General features: G+C 40.3%; 1 protein-coding gene across 1 annotated transcript in view; it reads right to left on the bottom strand.

Annotated features, from left to right (window-relative positions):
- Window positions 1-19,061, bottom strand: part of MYH9 (myosin heavy chain 9) — a 70,996-nt gene that overhangs the window by 36,618 nt on the left and 15,317 nt on the right. The window contains exons 2-5 of the mRNA XM_038153291.1: window positions 18,426-18,778; window positions 13,528-13,684; window positions 2,531-2,558; window positions 1,711-1,804 (exon numbers count right to left, since the gene is read on the bottom strand). Coding sequence (XP_038009219.1) covers window positions 1,711-1,804; window positions 2,531-2,558; window positions 13,528-13,684; window positions 18,426-18,758 — 612 coding nt within the window. The 5' untranslated portion in view covers window positions 18,759-18,778. The remainder of the gene's footprint in view (window positions 1-1,710; window positions 1,805-2,530; window positions 2,559-13,527; window positions 13,685-18,425; window positions 18,779-19,061) is intronic.

The raw sequence follows: 19,061 nt of genomic DNA, 5'->3' as shown, positions 1-19,061 counted from the left end.
ATTCTGATTCCAAGTTTGCTTTGATAAGGAGTGCTGCAGAGAGCACTCATTGCTGATTAACAAAGGCTTCAGCTCTAAATCCCCTCTGGTAAGGTCAGTTTAGTCATAAAACATGGGCAGCAGGACTTTTTGAAAAAAATCAAAACTTAGGGGAAAAAAATTAAATATCCAACTTAGGCAAATCACCAACCAGTCCAATTTAGGACTGTTTTATTCTCCTGAGCAGACTGCCTGTCCTGCTTTGGCGGTTCAAATTTTACTCACGGACAAGCAGTGGAAGAATACTTAACTCAACCTCATGATTCTATTTTCCACACTTAAAAAAAGAAAAAAGGAGAATGTTTCTAAATACAGCTACTGACAGACCATGGAAAAAGCCTTCATATGTCTGAAATTTTGGCACACAGAACATTGGGTTTTTTTGGTAGAATTCCAGAACTTGGTTACTACTATGTGCATGCACACACACAGTGTGCCTGCATGCAGAAATGCCTTCTTATTTATTTACTCTACATGCATTAGACATGCCTACACATGAAGCTACTATAGGAAAAACACTTATGTAGAGATGCAATGGATACACCTAGCACTTGGCTTTCATTAATGAACATTTCCAACATATTCAGATCTGGCTAAGAAGCCCACAGTCCTAAAACACTCTGGCTAAACACTTAACTAAATCAATATTACTAGGAACACCACACACACTATATGCTTGAGATTCTAGGAAAGCCTTGTTCAGTCTTATTGTCCTGGTGGAATACTTCTAAGATGATATGTGTCTGGGAAAATCCTGCCAGAAAACCCTTAAAGGCAAACTAGTATTGAGTACAGAACACAAGTATTCTCGATATCACTACGGTCTCCAACTGAACATCCTTACAAAAAGATTACTGTGCACCACACAAAAAAAAAAAAATTGTGAATTGTCTATGGATTTGCTTTAGCCGCAGAGAGTGATATTGGTGTGGAGTGAGAAGCTGCTCAAAAAAATCACACAATGGGACAGAAAATGCATTCCTGGTGCAGAACGTGCAGTAAACGTGCAGCTCACCTACGAGGATACAACTGAAGAATTCGGCAATAGTCCATCGGGGGAGAGGGAGGGGAAAAAAATATAAGTGAGACATCTTTAAAGTCCTCCCACCATCATCACCACCCTCCTCTCATGTGCTGCTAACACTTGGCTGTTTCCCCCCTTTTAATGTTTTCCTACAATTTATAAGTTTTCCATGGATGTTCACTAGTCTATCATTGTATTCTCCAGTTTTGAGACAGTGTATGTATGTAATGGCCAGACCTAATCTATAATGGTACAGAAGAAAGGAGACAACTTCCCCACAGAATGATCAGTTTTAAACTGCCTAGACTGGTTGTAAGCAGTACAACCATGTGAAAAGATCAGTACAGGTGATGCCTTTACAGCAGCTCTTGCCCATGCACTTGCCCACGAATCCAAGGGGTTGTGGAAGAGTTTATGCCCACTGTAGATCCACCGAATTCAAACGAGTTACGGCTTTGAACAGTGTTCCCTGACTTGCAATTTTTGACAGATTTGTTGTTTCATAGTTCACTGACCTCACCAATCCCCTGACAGATGTTAACATCTAAGATTCTACTGAGCAATATGTCTTTTACCAACATCAGCCAATACATATTTAGTGTCCAAAGTCAGCAGAGCAATAAGGCATCCATAAACCTAGGTCTTACCTGGTCTTTTTTGGACTTGTGCGAGGAAGCAACATGAGCCAGATACTGAATAACCTTCTTGGTGTTCTCTGTTTTACCAGCTCCTGATTCACCTCTGTAAAGAAAATCTACAAGTTATCCACAAACAAGATGTAAGGGGACATTATCATATTTCTAATCCCAAAAGGGCTACTGACATCCTTAACTGCATTCTGGCCATTGCAGCACCTCCCTTAAAGTCAAGGGAAAAAAAGCCGGGCTGCAGCTGGACTGCAACATGGAAGGCAATAAAGAACTGTGCTTTCTAGTCACTTGGATACAGAGACTGTCAAGTGGCTGAGGAATAGCTTGGAGGCTGCTGCAGAGGTTGGGGTGAAAGGTAATGAAGTAAATCTTTCAAACGGAAGCCTCCTGACTGCAAGAAGAAACATACCAATTTCTTAAGCATGGCTGAGGGCCAATCAATTCTACAGTGTCTAGAAGACAAACTGCTGCATATCAAGAGTATCTGTTACTCTATCAATCTCATCAGTATGCCTGTGCTTAAACATAACAGCTGCATCAAATCTGAAGGATCACTCCAAGCCTTTTACATTGACAAAGCTGTACAGGGGCTGAGCACAGGGGCTGTTTCAAAGCCACCCTTCTTCCATTCATTACAAAAATTACTTTGCAGAAGGAATTATATATTGGACGAACTGTAGTGGGACCTTCCTTGACTCTACATTATTACCTGATTCAGTAATTCCACTACCAGCACTTAAGAGAGTCCCTCCTTTTTACAAGAATGTAAAAACACAAACTTTGACATGCAGACAAACTGACAATTGGAAATACTCACGTGCAAAGGATGGACTGATCCTCTCGATCTAGAAGAAATTTTGAAAGAGTAGTCAGATTAGAACTCTAAAAGCAAATTTCTCTGACAGAATGAAATCAACACCAAAGACACCAGGAACTAGTAAAGACTGACAAGTATCCTCAGAAACACAGCCAAGTAACCCCTTCTCTGGCAAGACACCCACTTCCTACCATATGCCAAAGTATAATGGCACAACAGCAGTTTAGTTTTCTTCATCCAGAAAGAATATTATTTGCATTACAGTTTTTCTACAAACACTAAAGAAGTCTCCTACTGAATGTTTCTTTACCACACAGCTACAGTGTAATGTGCATCTAATTGTTCTTCTGCCCCTATTGCAGTGGGCCCATACTGACTTAAAAGAGTTACCAGCCGAGCAGTGAAAACGGAAGAGGTAGGGGTAAAGTGGGACAGCAACTGTTACAAATCCCAAAGTGCCAAAGATTCGCATCAAACAGAGACTTTCAGACCAAAACAAACACTGGAGGCTCAGTGATGGAATATTTGTTATTTATTTTGTACAGACTGGACCCAAAAAGTAGAAGACTGAGCAGCAGCCTACATCCTATGCAGCTGACTGTTTGTGGCACCATCCCCTACTGTATTAACACAGCAGTTGGTTAACAACAGAAACCTTTTATTTTCCATGTTGACATGCCAGCAGACATACTAATGCCTGTGTTCAATTCCCAGCTGCGGATATCTTTCCAGTTACAGAACTTAATTTACCCAGCCCATTCACCACTATCTTCTCCCACATCTTTAACCTCCTGCCAGCATTCACTTATGATTCCATTTTGTTATGCACAGTCCTGACCAGTCCTTCCACCATGCCTTCATCCCACAGCTCCTGCACACACTCCACCGATTCTGCCCTGTTTCACTTTCATCCCTGCCTGTGCCCACCTACCTCCACCCAGATTCTATCCCATTCCTTCTCACCACCATTTGGAATGAGCTGGGAGCACTGGAAAGACTGGAGAGTGCCTGTGCCTACACCAGAACAGCCTCAAGTAGCTTGTAGTCATCACAGGGACAGTGAAACACGGAACGGGTGGGCACAGCAAGTCATTGACCGACAGCCCAAAAGAGCCACTGGGGCACTCGGAATACACTGCGGCACAAAACTCAAAGTCCACATTAGGATGGGAGGTTTTTTGGTTTGATGTTAGGTGTTTGTTTATATTTAAATCAAGACCAGAGGACTCCCAGATTATTCAGTCTGAGAAGCTCAGTAACACTGCAGCAGGTAGATTTCATTCAGGCATTGGCACTTTCCTTTTTCCACTCATTGCACTGGACTAACATCTACTCCCTAAAGAGAGAGAAAGCAATCCTCAAATATCCATGAGAGTATGCAATTCACTGGATCTCTCCAATATTTTTTTCAGTAATTGGTGACATCCAACAGTATGTTTATGTGACTGTCTCCACATTTCAGCTACCAGCTCTTTTTATTCATTTTCCCCATAGCTCAGTATTCTTCCCACCAGACAGTACTTAGATGATATAATTAAGTCACCATTCAAGTTGTTTTGTGCAAGATAAAGAGATTGAGTTGTAATTAGGGAAGGCTTTCTAGTCTGATAGATTTCAAGTACCTGAAACCTTTTTCTATACCCTTAAACACTGCTGCTGCAAGCATATTTAGCATTTCAGTACTAACAGCATGAATGCCACATTAATCAAGAAAAAACTCTCACACACACAGTTTAAAAAGAGAGGAGTATATCTAGCCTTTGCACATATTTTTGTGGAATAAGCAAAGCTGGAAAACCTAACAGGTTTGAGATTCCATCTTAAAATATTCTGAAGCCAATAATGGAAGCATTAGATTCACATGCTAAGTATATGCAACTCCTGCTCTTAAGCATCTTTACTGGAAACTAATTGTATGTAGATAAGCACAAAAAATAATCTGAGAGAAAAATAATCTGCTTTTTTCCTGTTAGAATATTACCTGTCATTACCCTGCTAATACTGTTCTCAGAAAGAGTTGATCAGCCCCAAGCCTGGAAGAAAGCAAGTAGAAGAAAATCACCACTCAAACAGTTTTGGCCTAGCAAATTCTTAAGCCTTCAAAACTAGACACTGCAGCTTTACCTAAATTGCATATTCATTTTTTCAACTGCTGAATTTATTCACTGCTTTTGAGACATACACTCATTTTGCTGAAGGCCAGGCCAAACATAGATGTTAGCCAGCTCCAAAGGCCTCACACATTTGAGGTTCCCAGTGGGTCAAGGGCTCAGCAGGCACATGCCAGCCCTCTGCATGACTGGGCACTTTGAGGGTGGATCAGGGGAATAATGAATGACTCACTTATGGATTGCCTAAGGAAATATATTCTTCAGTAGTACAACACTGGAGTACAATTCTGCACCACAAAGCAGCTATGTGAAAGAACAAGACTGTGCCTCTGAATAACATCCGACTTTCAAAAGCTTGAATAAAAACAAGTAGTTCACTTGTCCAGAAAAGGTTATGCTCACATTCAGGTATGACAGAGGCTCTTCTAAGAAGTATATTTGAGAGAAAAAGAAAAAATTAAAAAGGCAACTCTAAATAAGGTGGTCCTTATTGCTGGCAACCAGCTCTGATTATGAGCTTGAATTATGAGCTGGGGCTTCTCAACCAGGCAGTGGAGCCCCAGGCACTTGAATAGCACCTGCCTTCCCATTTCCATCCTAGAGATGATCCAGCAAAAGAATACCAGTAAGCTGACAGATAAACTGACTGCTCAACAGAAAAAGAGATTATCAACATCAGATAATAATACCAAACAGTTCTTTGGCATTGAACACTTCTTGATCATGCCAAGTTTTCTCATACTTGATTGAGAAGTTTTTTCCAGCCTTGTTCCACTAAGGCAAGGTAGCCACAGTACCTTGGATTGACCCTAAGGAGCTCCAAACGGGCAGGCACAGGATTTTTCCCCACCTTAACACAGAGCAAGGTGTTGAAAGGTGGTCAGGCAGGAAAAGTTACAGACAGTGTTCAAAATCCTCTTGGCATGAAGCTTTTCTCCCCCAACATACTTTCCTGGTGGCCCACAGCAGCTGCCTTAGTCACCTCTGCTGTAAGTCAGCAGGATCGTACCTGCGAGTGCGGGCAAGTCTCTGGGAGCACGCAGACACTGCCATAAAAGGCAACATTCCTGTTTGCAATCCGGGGGAAATTCTTTCCCATGACTGCAAAGCAGCAGTCATTGGGATAGCTGGAATTCTTCTAATTGTGTATAGACAGAAAAGTCAAATAATGTGTTGAGCAACAGGAAACTGGAGCCGACCAAAGGGGCAAAGAGCTAACACATACGAAGCATAACTCTTAGATACTCTTCAAATTAAGAACAGTTTCAAGTGCCAATATTTGTTCTCCATATGATACTGACTTGTGCCATCATGAATCAGAATTCAGTTGTCCAGGCAAGAGGCCATTTCCCCCTCCCCCCTTTTTTTTTTTCAAAGGATCATTCAACATGGGCATACGGCACTACTTCAGTCAGCACTTGCCTTTACTTCATTGTCAGTTGTGCAAGCAACCTACTCAGCAAAAGAGAATGTGCTGGGTACCATAAACTCAGTTGCTTATAATAACACAATCAAGAAAAGCCTGATTAAAAGAAATCTGCACCTGCTTTTCAGTTCTAAACGGACTCACTTATTAAAAACAATCCAGAATAACAACTCATTAGTTAATTATAGCAACAGTTCTGTATTTCAAACCAGCTGACAAGAAAAGCTTTTTATCTAGGCTCTTCTTCAGCTCTCATCACCATAGTATTCAAGTGATCACAAGACACAGCAGCCTCAAACATCCAGACATTCAGGAAGTAAAATATCCTTCAAATTTAAACTATGCAGCAGTATGGTATAATAAGATCAGTAGATTAATTTTATTATGTAAAAAACCCCATAATACGTAACTTATTCTTGACTTTCTTTCGTCCAAGAATAAAAGACCGCATTTTAGACTGCTCACTGCTTCAGCATACATTAAAAACTTAATTAAACCAAAATTTGTTTTCACAAGAGAGACATCTTTGTACATAGAAAGTACTCAACCAAATATACTACTGCAAAACAACAAGTGTGCATGAATGCTGAACTGCTGTGGTCAAATACATTGGCTTAAATGATAAATTAATACAGCTCCAAAGTCTCGAATTTTGTTTTTAAATGTTTTGGGATGGCAGAAGAAAAAGGTTAGAAGGCTAGAAGAGAATGTGCAATTTAAGCTCCACATCTCAGTTACAGAACATCCTACCAGGCCTTTATCACCCACTTCCTCTGCATGAGTGACTCTCGTTTCAAGTCTGTTCATCTCCATAAAAGGAGAAGTAATATAGCACTCACACAATGGTGACATCACCTCTGCAGCTCAGAGGAAGTGGAGCTGAAAGGCAAAGGCTTGGCTCGCAGTCCCCTGCCTATAGCTGACTCATTAAGGCTGAAAGCTTAACCATAGCTCATGGTACCACCCACCGCCTAACCACAGCGTCTGGCAGGCTGGGGCAGCCAAGCCCTCCGCGCTCCCGTTACTGCACTGCTCCGCAGCACCCGCTAAACGCCTGCAGCCCAACCCGGGCAGGCTGGCCAAGCTATGCAGCTGACCTAAAGCAAGAATTACTCTTAAATGCACCTAAGTGCTTCAACCACGCAGTCGTTTCAGCTCTTTACCGCCTTCTCAAAATTCTCTTCCAACATCAACATAATTTTACATCCCATGTCCTTTCCTCGGGGCTCTTAACGCAGGAGGAGCCCCAGGGACCTGACACACTGTGCTACACGGAAAAGCCCCACTGGCATCAGACCTAATCAAGTATGTTCACTGTGGTGCTTTAACCTACATGCTGGCTTGAATGGGATCAAAAACACTCCAGGGGAACACAAGAACACAGCCCCAGAACCTGTTTTAGCACTGTCATTTAAAGAACGTATTATAGGCAAGTCAAAATGCTTGCAACTATCATCAAGTACAAAAAGAAAGAGAAAAGAGAAATCAAATGAAGGAGAAACAAAATATCCAAGACAGCTCTCAACAATACAGCTACAAGATCTCAAAAAAAAAAAAAAAAGAGGAAAAAAAAAAGAGAAAAAAAAAGAGGAGAAAAAAGAGGAGAAAAAAGAGGAGAAAAAAGAGGAGAAAAAAGAGGAGAAAAAAGAGGAGAAAAAAGAGGAGAAAAAAGAGGAGAAAAAAAGAGGAGAAAAAAGAGGAGAAAAAAGAGGAGAAAAAAGAGGAGAAAAAAGAGGAGAAAAAAGAGGAGAAAAAAGAGGAGAAAAAAGAGGAGAAAAAAGAGGAGAAAAAAGAGGAGAAAAAAGAGGAGAAAAAAGAGGAGAAAAAAGAGGAGAAAAAAGAGGAGAAAAAAGAGGAGAAAAAAGAGGAGAAAAAAGAGGAGAAAAAAGAGGAGAAAAAAGAGGAGAAAAAAGAGGAGAAAAAAGAGGAGAAAAAAGAGGAGAAAAAAGAGGAGAAAAAAGAGGAGAAAAAAGAGGAGAAAAAAGAGGAGAAAAAAGAGGAGAAAAAAGAGGAGAAAAAAGAGGAGAAAAAAGAGGAGAAAAAAGAGGAGAAAAAAGAGGAGAAAAAAGGGGGGGAAGAAAAAAGGGGGGGGAAGAAAAAAGGGGGGGGAAGAAAAAAGGGGGGGGAAGAAAAAAGGGGGGGGAAGAAAAAAGGGGGGGGAAGAAAAAAAGGGGGGGGAAGAAAAAAGGGGGGGGAAGAAAAAAGGGGGGGGAAGAAAAAAGGGGAAAAAAGGAGGGGAAAAAAAGAAGGAAAAAAAAGAGAAAAAAAATCCTTTAAGTTGGCAGGAATACTGCAGTGCCAAGATTCAGCTCTACATTAGCTGAAGTTTGAAAACAGTCATAAAAAGAAAAGTAAATTTCATTTTTCAAAATGAAATATATCCTACAGGCTCAAATGGAAATATTTATTCCCCCAAGACATTTTTGGACTAGAGCCCACATCTCCCCTTCTCTAGAACTCTTTAACTGAACCTGGAGATAGCAGAAAACAAGTTGTAAGCTGTAATTTTAGGTTACGCAAATGCTTATGAAGTTCTGACAGAAAAGAAAAACTAGTATACAGCCTGCAAAAAGCTCAGGCAGCTCATGATACTGAAACAGTGAACTGCAGGGAGACTGACAGCAGGGGCTGAACCATTACATAAGTGACTGCCAGAGAAATCCTGCTCTGGTTTACAGGAATGAAGCAAAAAGGGTGTGGTAACTACTAAAAAACAAGTGGGCAACTGGACTCTTTTTTAGCTCCCTGTTCTCATGAAAACCACATCTCAAGACACAGATTTTTAGAGCTGGATTTAGAAATTTCAAGTAATTCAAAGCATGTAAAAACATTTCTTAAGGAAATTCAGAACAATGTTCATATTTTCTTGCCATTTGCACCAAAACAAATATCCTCCATAACTAGCATCCAAATTTCATGCTGCCCTTTGCATGAGAAATTTGGACAAATCTGGAAAACACACTTGTGAAACCACAAGCTATATTCTTTTGGGTTTTAGTGGAAATAGAACTTGAAAGGGACATGTGTGCCTCTACATAACCTGAGTAGGTCTCAACTGAGAAGCACTGACTGAATATTATATAGAAAAGAAAGATGCACTTCGGGTAGTGCATTATACAGGGCAGCATAGCAGCCCAGTGCCAAGAAGCAAGCTGAGAAATTACATGGAAGCAAGCAAGCTAAAACAGAAGTGTTCTGCTAGCTAGGAGACTTAGAGAAATAGGCAAACATTTAAGATTTACAAGACTTGAAGGTCTATATTCTACAGGAACAGATCTAGAGGACTGTCTTTTGTGAAAATCACAAGTGGTCCCAAGGTGCATGTGAGGATCTACAAAGCAAGTGATTTGTCTTACAACACCTAACACTGTGGTTCCTCACTTAATGTAACAAGGTGTCACTAAAAAGTCATGAAATTAAAAGAAAAAAATCTGAAGCACAGTAAACACCAAACTCAGAGACTACCTAACTCCCAAGTGAACACCAGGACAGTTCTGGGTGTACTGGGACAGGACTGGTCCCTTTGCAGACTAATCCATCAAGGTCACGGAGGGTTTAATCATTGCCCAGTGATTTTCAGAGTTTTGTTAGGTGAAACATTAGGAGCTCTCCAATAATGTGGAGAAAACCAGCTAAGAAAAGAGATGGAATATATTCATTAGCTATGTGCTGTCTATTCCCTCTCCTACCTATCTTAGTTGAACAGGTCTAAGCTTTGTAGACCAGAATGACCATACTGACCCAACCTATTACAGAAGTTTCAGATACTTTTCAGGGCATTAAAACAGATACCATGTTCCAGATACCAATGAAATTTATATCTTCTATCACTATCTAACACAGAAAATTCCCTATGTGTGTTCCAAATAGACAAACAGGTGCTGTTTAACAGCTTTAAAATATGTTTTTCTAAATTGAGGCCCTGGAGACTGTAAATTGAGGTAAAGACTGTACCTCTTCAGTACACATCAGCTGCATTAGAATAAAGATTTGTTTGCTCAAGACACTACTCCACTTGCAGGCACTGTGCTTCAATCATTAGCACCAGAAGAATAATTCTTCTGAAAGCAGATCTGAGGCTTCTGGCATCCAGGTTACCCGGGGAACAGAAACATTAAGACAAATTGTTGTTTTCTCTAAAAGCAAAAAGGTTACACTTTTCTGAGAGTTCTGTTCTTGAAGCACAGGAAGTCTCTCCAGGTAACATGTAGCAAAATAATGTTTTCATCTCATTTCTGAGAGTCACAGTCTTGGGTCTGAGAAAAAAGGGGAAAAAACCCCAATAACAATGAACAGCCCACTCCAAACATGCCCTTCACCATTTTACTACTTCAAGAAAGTACTTTTGGGGAAAATTAACAAAAAAAGCAATATAATCTCTTGCAATATCTAAGTGCCCTGACACTTCTGTCAATGATGTAACCAGAAGATATAAAAAGAAGACCAAGCTCACCCACAGTACATCAGCACAGATGCCTGAAAAGGGTTAAATAGTTTGTGGATTAGCAGAGGTTGGAACAAAATTCTCATCTTCCTCTCCCTTCCTGATGAACCATCCCTTTGAAAGCCCTGCTTATTCAAGTACCATAAATTGACTGAAAACCAACTAAAAAAAAAAAAATCTGAGTCCAAATCAATTAACACGCAAAGCTTTTCCACACTGTCAATTTAAGAGATAACTAGACTCCAACTTCTGTCAGCACAGCGTAAAGTCAGCTTGCTATCATTCTCCAGGCCATGAAGGATTCCCAGTCTTCAGGGCTCTGAAAGTAACCTAGGGAAGGCAGCCTAATCCTAAATGCCTCTGACTCATGTGGAGCACCCGACCCTTTCATCTTCTATTCTCTGTACAGATTCCTGCCATACCACTGGCTGCTGCACCAAACCTCCCCCACCGCTGAGCAAAACCGAGAAAGTGGAATAGGAATGTTGCTTTCCATTCCATTCCAGGACCACAGACACTGCAGCAACCTACTACTCACCCTCACTCCCAGTAGCAGACATTGGAATGCTACTGCTACCCTTTGAAACAAGGAAATAAGGTAATAAATAACCTTAAAACAATCTCTAGAGGTCTTGTAGCGCACACAGGTAGCTGTGAAACCACACAGAAAAATCTTTCCAAACCTAGTTAAACAGATCAAGGCAAGTAAGTTCAAAAGCTAATGGGGAATGATATTCATATCAACAAGCATTACAAAAAGTCAGCAACAAGGTATCTTAAACTAGGCAAAGAAGAGCTGGGGTAAGCCTCTAGACTGTCAATACTGCTGAGAATACAGCATAGCTAGAACTGTTCTGGGAAAGGTGAACACTCCAGCAGACCCCATAGCAACTTTCCCATGCTTGGAAAACACAGGCAGGGCTGCCATTCTTCAGCTCTGTACAATAAAGCAAGTCAAGTCTGGGATTTCCAAGTCTTAGACATCACCCAAGCGGTGGTCTGACAGAGACATCATCTCTTTTCAACAGGAAAGAAAATACCCACACAGATTAATCACTATCTCTGAACCAACATCAGACCAAAGAAGGCCACCTGTCCCCTGATGCAGAATTGCAGCTGTTTGGGTATCTTCTGTCACATACTGATATACCTGGCAGAAACGAAGAACAAGATGCAGGCACATGCACTTTCAAGCGGTTTAACTGTTGCCTATAGGGGAAAAGGACTTCTTCAGTCTCCTCACAACACTGCCAAAGAAACTGTTTCTGATTCTATGTAGACAAGATTTCTTTCTAGGGAACAGTAACTTTGGTACACTTAAGTCAATAACTTGTTTAACAAAAATACAAATTAGTACTTGAACTAACAAGGAGTGGGCAATGGAAGGAAGGAAGTAATATAAGAAGGAAAAGTGTAATGAGGTTTATGGACAACATTCTGCCATGTAAAATATAGGTGGAGCATCTGTTCTTGACCATATCATGGCAGATCCAGTCTTTCTCTAAGGAAAGTGAGATCCTTTAGAGGTCCAGCTTCACAGGTTTTTATCTTCTGGATGCAGCATTCATTTCAGAGTAACACGCCAGCAGTATGGCTGTACTTCTCCAAGACCTGCCACATCATCAGCAAATTGCCACCAACACCCTGCCACCAGGCCACTTCAGCATGTCTGTGTACTCACCCCTCTCCACCCCAGGCTTTTATAAATATAGATTAACTGATCCATCACATTAGCTCACCCCTGTGCTCTGCCCTGCCTGGCACCACATTTTAGCAAACTTTATCAGCTTTCCCCACAGCAAGTTTGTTGGAAGACACTAACACAAGTCGGTGGATGGAGATTTTCTCTCTTTTCCACTCCGGGAACCTGTATCATTATAGTCCTCCTATGCTTGGAGGTGCAAGTGGTAGCAAGGGCAGGTGAAAAGCATAGTCTCTTAAAAAGCAAGGGCAGGTGAAAAGCAGTAGTCTCTCAAACTGAGACTAATGAGAATTTTAAAGCATGCTTTTATTATATCCAGACTTTGCTCAAAAATGTGATGCTAGTGACAAGACCTAGGGGGAACAAACACCTTAATCATTTCTAGGCATCAAAAAATAAAAGAGTAGTAACATTCACACAGGCACACCAAATCAAACTGTCCATTACATCCTTTAAACCTTACAAAGCATGCCTCCTCATAAAGCCCAGGTAACAAACAGGAAGAAAAGCACAAAATACCTCCAACACCTGAACCTCTCCAAGCATCACACACATCAATACTGACTTGTGAAACACCTCCTCTCAGAACCAGGGATATGCACAATGCATTATTTAGAATGTTTAATATTTATTTAATATGTTAGTTCCATATTTAGAAGTCCTCAAGTGATAAACAGGTAGCAGATAATATCCACGGTTCTGATTCTCAGTTGTATAATGTGGAGTGAAATAGGTCTATCCACTTGCTTTCTTTTATTCCATGAAAAGGCAACAGATGTACTTAATATTTCCTGATAGTGAGTTTTATTAACAAAGTAAGAATATAACCAAACAAGTCTTGACAGTAAAGCTACCACTGACCATCACACTTCAAAATATAGGTTATACTATAGGTTATCCCCCTCAACCAGATTGTGCAATTGGATTTTAAGCTGGCTTTTGTTAAAAGCCTCTATCAAACAGTACACATACCTGCCCACCTACAGCTATCTCAATGCACAGGCTCATCACCGAGATGGAAAATTTGCTATCTCAGTTCTCCTTGTCTGCTTCTCTGAATCCCATGTATTCACACCAGCCTGTTCTTCATGTCAAATTCAGCTCTCACCAGACTTTTTGTTCTTCAATGGTTCTTCAATCCACTACAGCAGGAGAGAGCTATTCACCTGAACACAAAAGCTGGTACCAAGTAGTGTCCGTAAGCAAGGACAATAATGCCTTTTGATAGCAGTGAGTTGTTGTTCTCCCACAGTGTTTTGACTGCAACCTTGATTTGTGATTTCTACAAGAGTCATTATCTCAGTCAGCACTCACCTTGCATCATACTCCTGTAGGCTGTGTCTGTGATGGCATAGATATGAGGGGGCATTTCATGTCTCTTTTTGCCTTTGTACATCTCCACTATTTCTTCTGAGTATATGGGCAGGTTCTTGTAAGGATTGATTACCACGCAGAACAGGCCTGAGTAGGTCTGGAAAGAAAACGCACCAGCAAATAGAGACAGAAATTAAAAGTGTTGTATGCCTGCATATTTTATTAGTACATTACTTGAAAAAAACAAACAAACCAAACAGTGCTTTTTTAATTACTTCTCCCTGTGATGCCATGTGGAATGCTTCCCACTAAGCAATATTAGAATCTGAGGAGCAGCCAAAGTCCTATCACCTTGACCAGTACTCAACTCTTCCAAGTGTGCACTGAACACCAACTGACCCATTAGTCACACTGATATCACTGGCCTGCTCCCCAGCTAATTAACAGTCCACTAGGACTGGCTTTTCTTCTTTTCAAAATAAGTGCCATTTCGTGATATAATGTTGATGCTTAGCTTCAAAATGCATACATTTTATGTTCTGTCTCATGTTTAATATCAATTTATCTAGTAAATGATCACTAAACAAAATAGAACCTCAAGCCAAAACAGCTACTAAAAGAAAAATAAGACCAGTCTACTCCTGAGAGGTTTTCAAGACCACTATACCACTCTTAAGGCAGTGCTATCCTATTCTGAATGGAAAACTGGATTAGATGGCCTCCTGAAGACCCTTCAAGCCTCAACACTTGTAGTGTAGCAAGTAAGACTAGAACTAGACTCAAATTGTAAGGTCAGCAATGTATAGTATGTTCAGTATGTATATTATATTATAGAAAACAATTTTTTAGCAGTCCATGCTAAAAGAGTCAGCAATATACGCCAAAGCTTACTTCTAATTCATATCAAATGGTTAATTCATTATCTGTGAGAGCAAACTTCCATTTCTCAATTGTTTTCCACTGGCTTAAATTGCACAGTTCTGAGGGAATACAACTGTCAAAACACTTCCAGTGAAAATAATCAGCTTCTTAAAAAAACCCCACAAACCCAAACTTTGAGATCTGAGTACCTAAAAAAAAAGCCCAACAAATTTTTTACTTGCAAAGGGAATAAGAAGAACATAGGCCTCTTAGATATTTCCTAGACATTCTAAAAATAGCATTCCAAGCCCTGCTCCTGGGGCTTACTGCTATCCTAGCTCCCTGTGAACTTTAGAAGCAGCTGTTTGAAACATCTGGAGATGAGCAGCTTTCTACAGCAACTTGCAGTGCTACCAAAAGAGAGTACATTTGGCACTTTTTATTTCTATTGCCAAGATCTCTTCTACTGTTTGCTCAATGAAAAAAGAGTGCTTTGGAGTGGCAAAGAGTTCTCCACAAGAGCACAGAGAGTACTTAATCAGATTTAGCTCCCTAGCTAAAGGTAAGGATTAGACTGCAGTGATCAGAAGGGTGAAAATAGCATCTACTACATAGTTTGTGGTAGTAGATGTAGTTTATGTCCGAACTTTCTACATGCTGGCTTAACACTAAGTAACAAGTCCACTGCAGATTCAGATACAGATTCAGACAGATGTCCTCCAGGAAGTAAGTTTTTCATAGATATTTAAGGTTTCTTTTCTACATCCCAATATAAACAATCAAGATATGTTTCCAGACCTACTCTTTTTTTCCCCATCCTTTTTTTTCCCCATTCATTTTTAAAAAAATATTTAAGGACTATTTGAATGGCTTACAGAAAATATAAATGTCTTTCCAAAGTGGAAAACTATGAAAGTTGGCTAAACCTTTTGGCATAGTACTTCTGAAGTTCCAGGAAACTAAGTTCTAGTCAGGTTAGGTTTCAGGTAGTGCTTGAAGAGAGCAGTTTAAGGAGTTTACGGCAACCAGGCCAGCAATGTCAGTTCCTTTTGCCTCAGTTTTAGTTCTCCATCAAGTCTGACAGCACTTGCATAGCACAGAATAAAAGCTGGAAGTCTGAGTGATGATTTCCTGACCTTTGACTGCACCAGTGGAACACAGAGTAGGACAAAGAGACAGAAATGGGTCAATGCAAGAGCAGCATGTTCGCAATGCACGCAAGTCCACAAGGAAGGTAGAGCTTTCTTAGCTGTATATGTGTGACTCTTCATGGCTGTGACTGCTGACAAATTAGAATGGTTGCTTTTCAAGTAAGCAGAGTTCATGCCTAAAGCTACCCTATGGATGAGAGCAGCAGTTTAGAAAAGGGAACACATTAATTTCACTTAAGAGTGATGAAGCCATGAAGCAAGTATGCAAGAAGAAGCTACCACCTTCTTCCAGCATTCTGCTTGCCAGGAGAAATACCTAAGGGAAGTTTCCAAGCAGTAAAATGACCTCAGCTGTGTGAAGGGATATTTTTGTCTAATAAAGATGGGCAACTAATCATGGCTGGAATAAGAAAGTGAGTAAGACCACCCTGTCATGACTGCTGGTTGAGCCCACTGATAGCTTCATATAGGAAGCAAGTTGAGTTGTACGAATACACAGAAGCTGCCAGCCCTACCACAGAGAAGACAAGAGTTATCTTCATCTTACTGAAGTACAAATAAAGACTCATATGCATAAATCCCTGAATTGAACCCAAGGTTCCAATTCAAAGGCTCATCTATTATAAGCATAGCTGGCTTGGAAATCTGTACTTTGTCTCAGACATTACTATCTCAAAATAGAATTCTGGCATTGCCTTTCACTAACTATTTCAAGTGACACACATGCCAAACTGGAACTAGTTTTATTTTTCTAACTGCTAAACTAACTGACGATTTGAAAGGACCATCTGCAGCATGGCACAAAGCTGACAGCATCAGAAAATTTATTTTCCAGTAACAGTTAACTTCAATAAAATAACTGGAACATGTAAGATCAAGTTTCACACTGAATACAAACAAAGCAGTTCAGGTAAGCAAAAATGATTCACAAAAGCTGAAGATGATCTTTTGATATAGGATTCCAAATAGAAAGGATAAATATGAAAGCCAGTGTCTTAGCAAGTCACCTCAGTGCAGAACCAATCCACACATGGAAACAGCAAAATGATGTTTAGAGTCAAGCTCTTAGTTCTTGACACTCTTCACTCAAAATTTGCCTGCACCAGCAATAAGATTTCCTCCTTTGTATTACAGGATGGGAAGACAGAAAAATAAAGATAAATAAAAAGAAAAAAAGAAAATAACTTATAAAAACACACAGTCCTGCTGCCAAATAAGAAAGAAAGGAGAAGAACAAAACTAAACTATGCCTGCAATCTTTCCAGAGACATTTATGCTGGAGATGCACTGCGTCTACTCCCTTTCTTCAAGCGGATTAATGATCAACTAACAGCCACTCCAATGAGAAAGTATTTTAAGCCTTCCCATTAATCTCCTGACTTGCTGAGAACTGCTGACAGGTGAGATCAGTCCTTTTCACAAGTGCACAGGAACACAGTTTTGGCAAGACTCAGATTCTGTAACAGAGAAACACTACACAAGGTTTGCTTGGGTGAAGGGTGTGAGGATTTTTCACAAAAAAAAAAAAATCTTACAATCTTCTTACAATCCAATTAGAAGAACTCACTTTATTAGTCACAGACCATGTCTGAAATTTCAGATAGTATCTTACAAGATATGTGAAACAGTCCATTGCACAGCATACAACAGACCTTGGGACACCACTGAATTATTTTCAACAATTATTATATAATGTAGCAGTGTCTCCTACTCTAAAAATGTTACACATGGATCTTGCATATCCTATTCCATCTGAATACCAAGATTTTTCCATCTGAGAGTAGATTTTGACCAATAGTGGAAGGAGTTGTTAACTACAAAAATAATAAACTACATCAACCTCCAAACACATTAGCTCTCAAATTTTGACATCAGACTGTGGAAGTCAGACTAAATTTTTATCAGCTTTACATCTTTCAGATAGTCTCTGATAATTTCTCCAAGACTCATCTGTATGCCTTCATGCCACTCCAGAAGAGCAGACACAGCACTAGTAAGTCATGAGTTCCTCCCTTGTGCTCTCCCTAGTCCTGTTTTAACCAATCACTGCACACAAATTTTACATTATCGCTGAGTTTAACAACTCATTCTATAACTGCAGAGTATTAATATAGCAGAATCCAGCATGACCAATATCTGCTTGCTAAACATAGGCAACATGAAGGGGAAAATCAGAAGGGAACTGAAGAACCAGGTCAAGGTTCTAATAGTCTCCTTCCCCACCTTTCCCTATTTATTGCCTTTGGTATCCAGTGAAGTGGCTGCTGCCTGCTTCATTGGGTCTGACCCGTGGTCCCATAAATGGTATCTGTTATTTACACAGCAATGAAAAGCAGGAATCTCTGCTCTTGTCCATTTGAGGATGGAAAGAAAAGGAACATTTCCTATCTGTAAGTACATGCAGGCACACATGTTTCCTCTCTAGAAAGATGCTCTGAGATCCACACAAAAAGCTTGGCACTAGCGTTCTTTCCCACTGAAGCTCCAGACATGAGAAACACATTTCAGATGCTGGGTGGATTAGGACTGTGTTTTTATTATTATTTGGTTAGGTTCAGATCAGACTCCCTGTCTACCACTACCCAACTGCTCTTGTGTCTTGCTAAGAGAAAGTTAAAAGGCATTCAAAACATCCTGCAAACAAAGACATTAAAACATTAAAGCCAGATTTACCATAGCATTCCCTGAAAGCTTCAACATTAACTAGAGAGGGATTGGCATAGTTTAGTGAAAAAATTTTAAGTAGAGGGAGGAAGGTAAGTCACATGATGAGTTGTATGTAAGGGCAATGAAAGGCTAACATACACATTTAGGAGCAAAGCAATTACACTAAGTTCACACACTATGTAATCAGGAACTCCTACCCCAACAGACGAGATTACTTACATAGATCAGTCCCGAGTAGTATCTCTCCTTCAAGTTGTGAAGAACAGAAGCCTCATTCAGGCATGTCAGCTCTGCCATATCTTCTACTTTAGAGAATTTGGGGGGGTTCATCTTCTGGATGTCATCCTTATTTACTTTCACTTTCTTCCCATTCTCTGCCAGTTCCACAATGGCTTCATCTCCTACTTCTTCCTTCAGGCTAGCTGCCTCAAAGCCATTCTTCTCTGAGGGAACCCATACCAGCTTCTTAGCTGCCCAGTCAGCCTGAGTCAGAGGGTTATTGATGATGTTTTTGTCCACATAAAGGTACTTATCTGCATCTCTTTGCGACATTGTGGCTTACAGCTGGGGACCTGTGAAGAGAGAGGGAAACAAAGAAAAAGGTTATTTTTAAAGCCTCAAATTGCCTTGCAACTTCTCAAAGGCAGACAGGCACACGCTAAGTACCCTGAATCCCTGGTCATTAGAGCATGCCTCTCCCTCCTTTAATTTCATGTTAGTAATCACTGCTGAAGTTGTCAAACTTCCAATAAGGCCAAGGTTTTGCTTGCCAAGAGTATGAAAAAAACCAAACTAGCAAGCAGTTTATAAAAAACCCCAAAACCTACAACAAAACACTGTCCGTCAAGCATCTGG

This window comes from Motacilla alba, chromosome 1A, assembly GCF_015832195.1.
Source record: "Motacilla alba alba isolate MOTALB_02 chromosome 1A, Motacilla_alba_V1.0_pri, whole genome shotgun sequence".
NCBI classification, from domain to species: domain Eukaryota; kingdom Metazoa; phylum Chordata; class Aves; order Passeriformes; family Motacillidae; genus Motacilla; species Motacilla alba.
The sequence above is the reverse complement of the archived record's forward strand: the minus strand, read 5'-3'. Positions and strand labels throughout refer to the sequence as shown.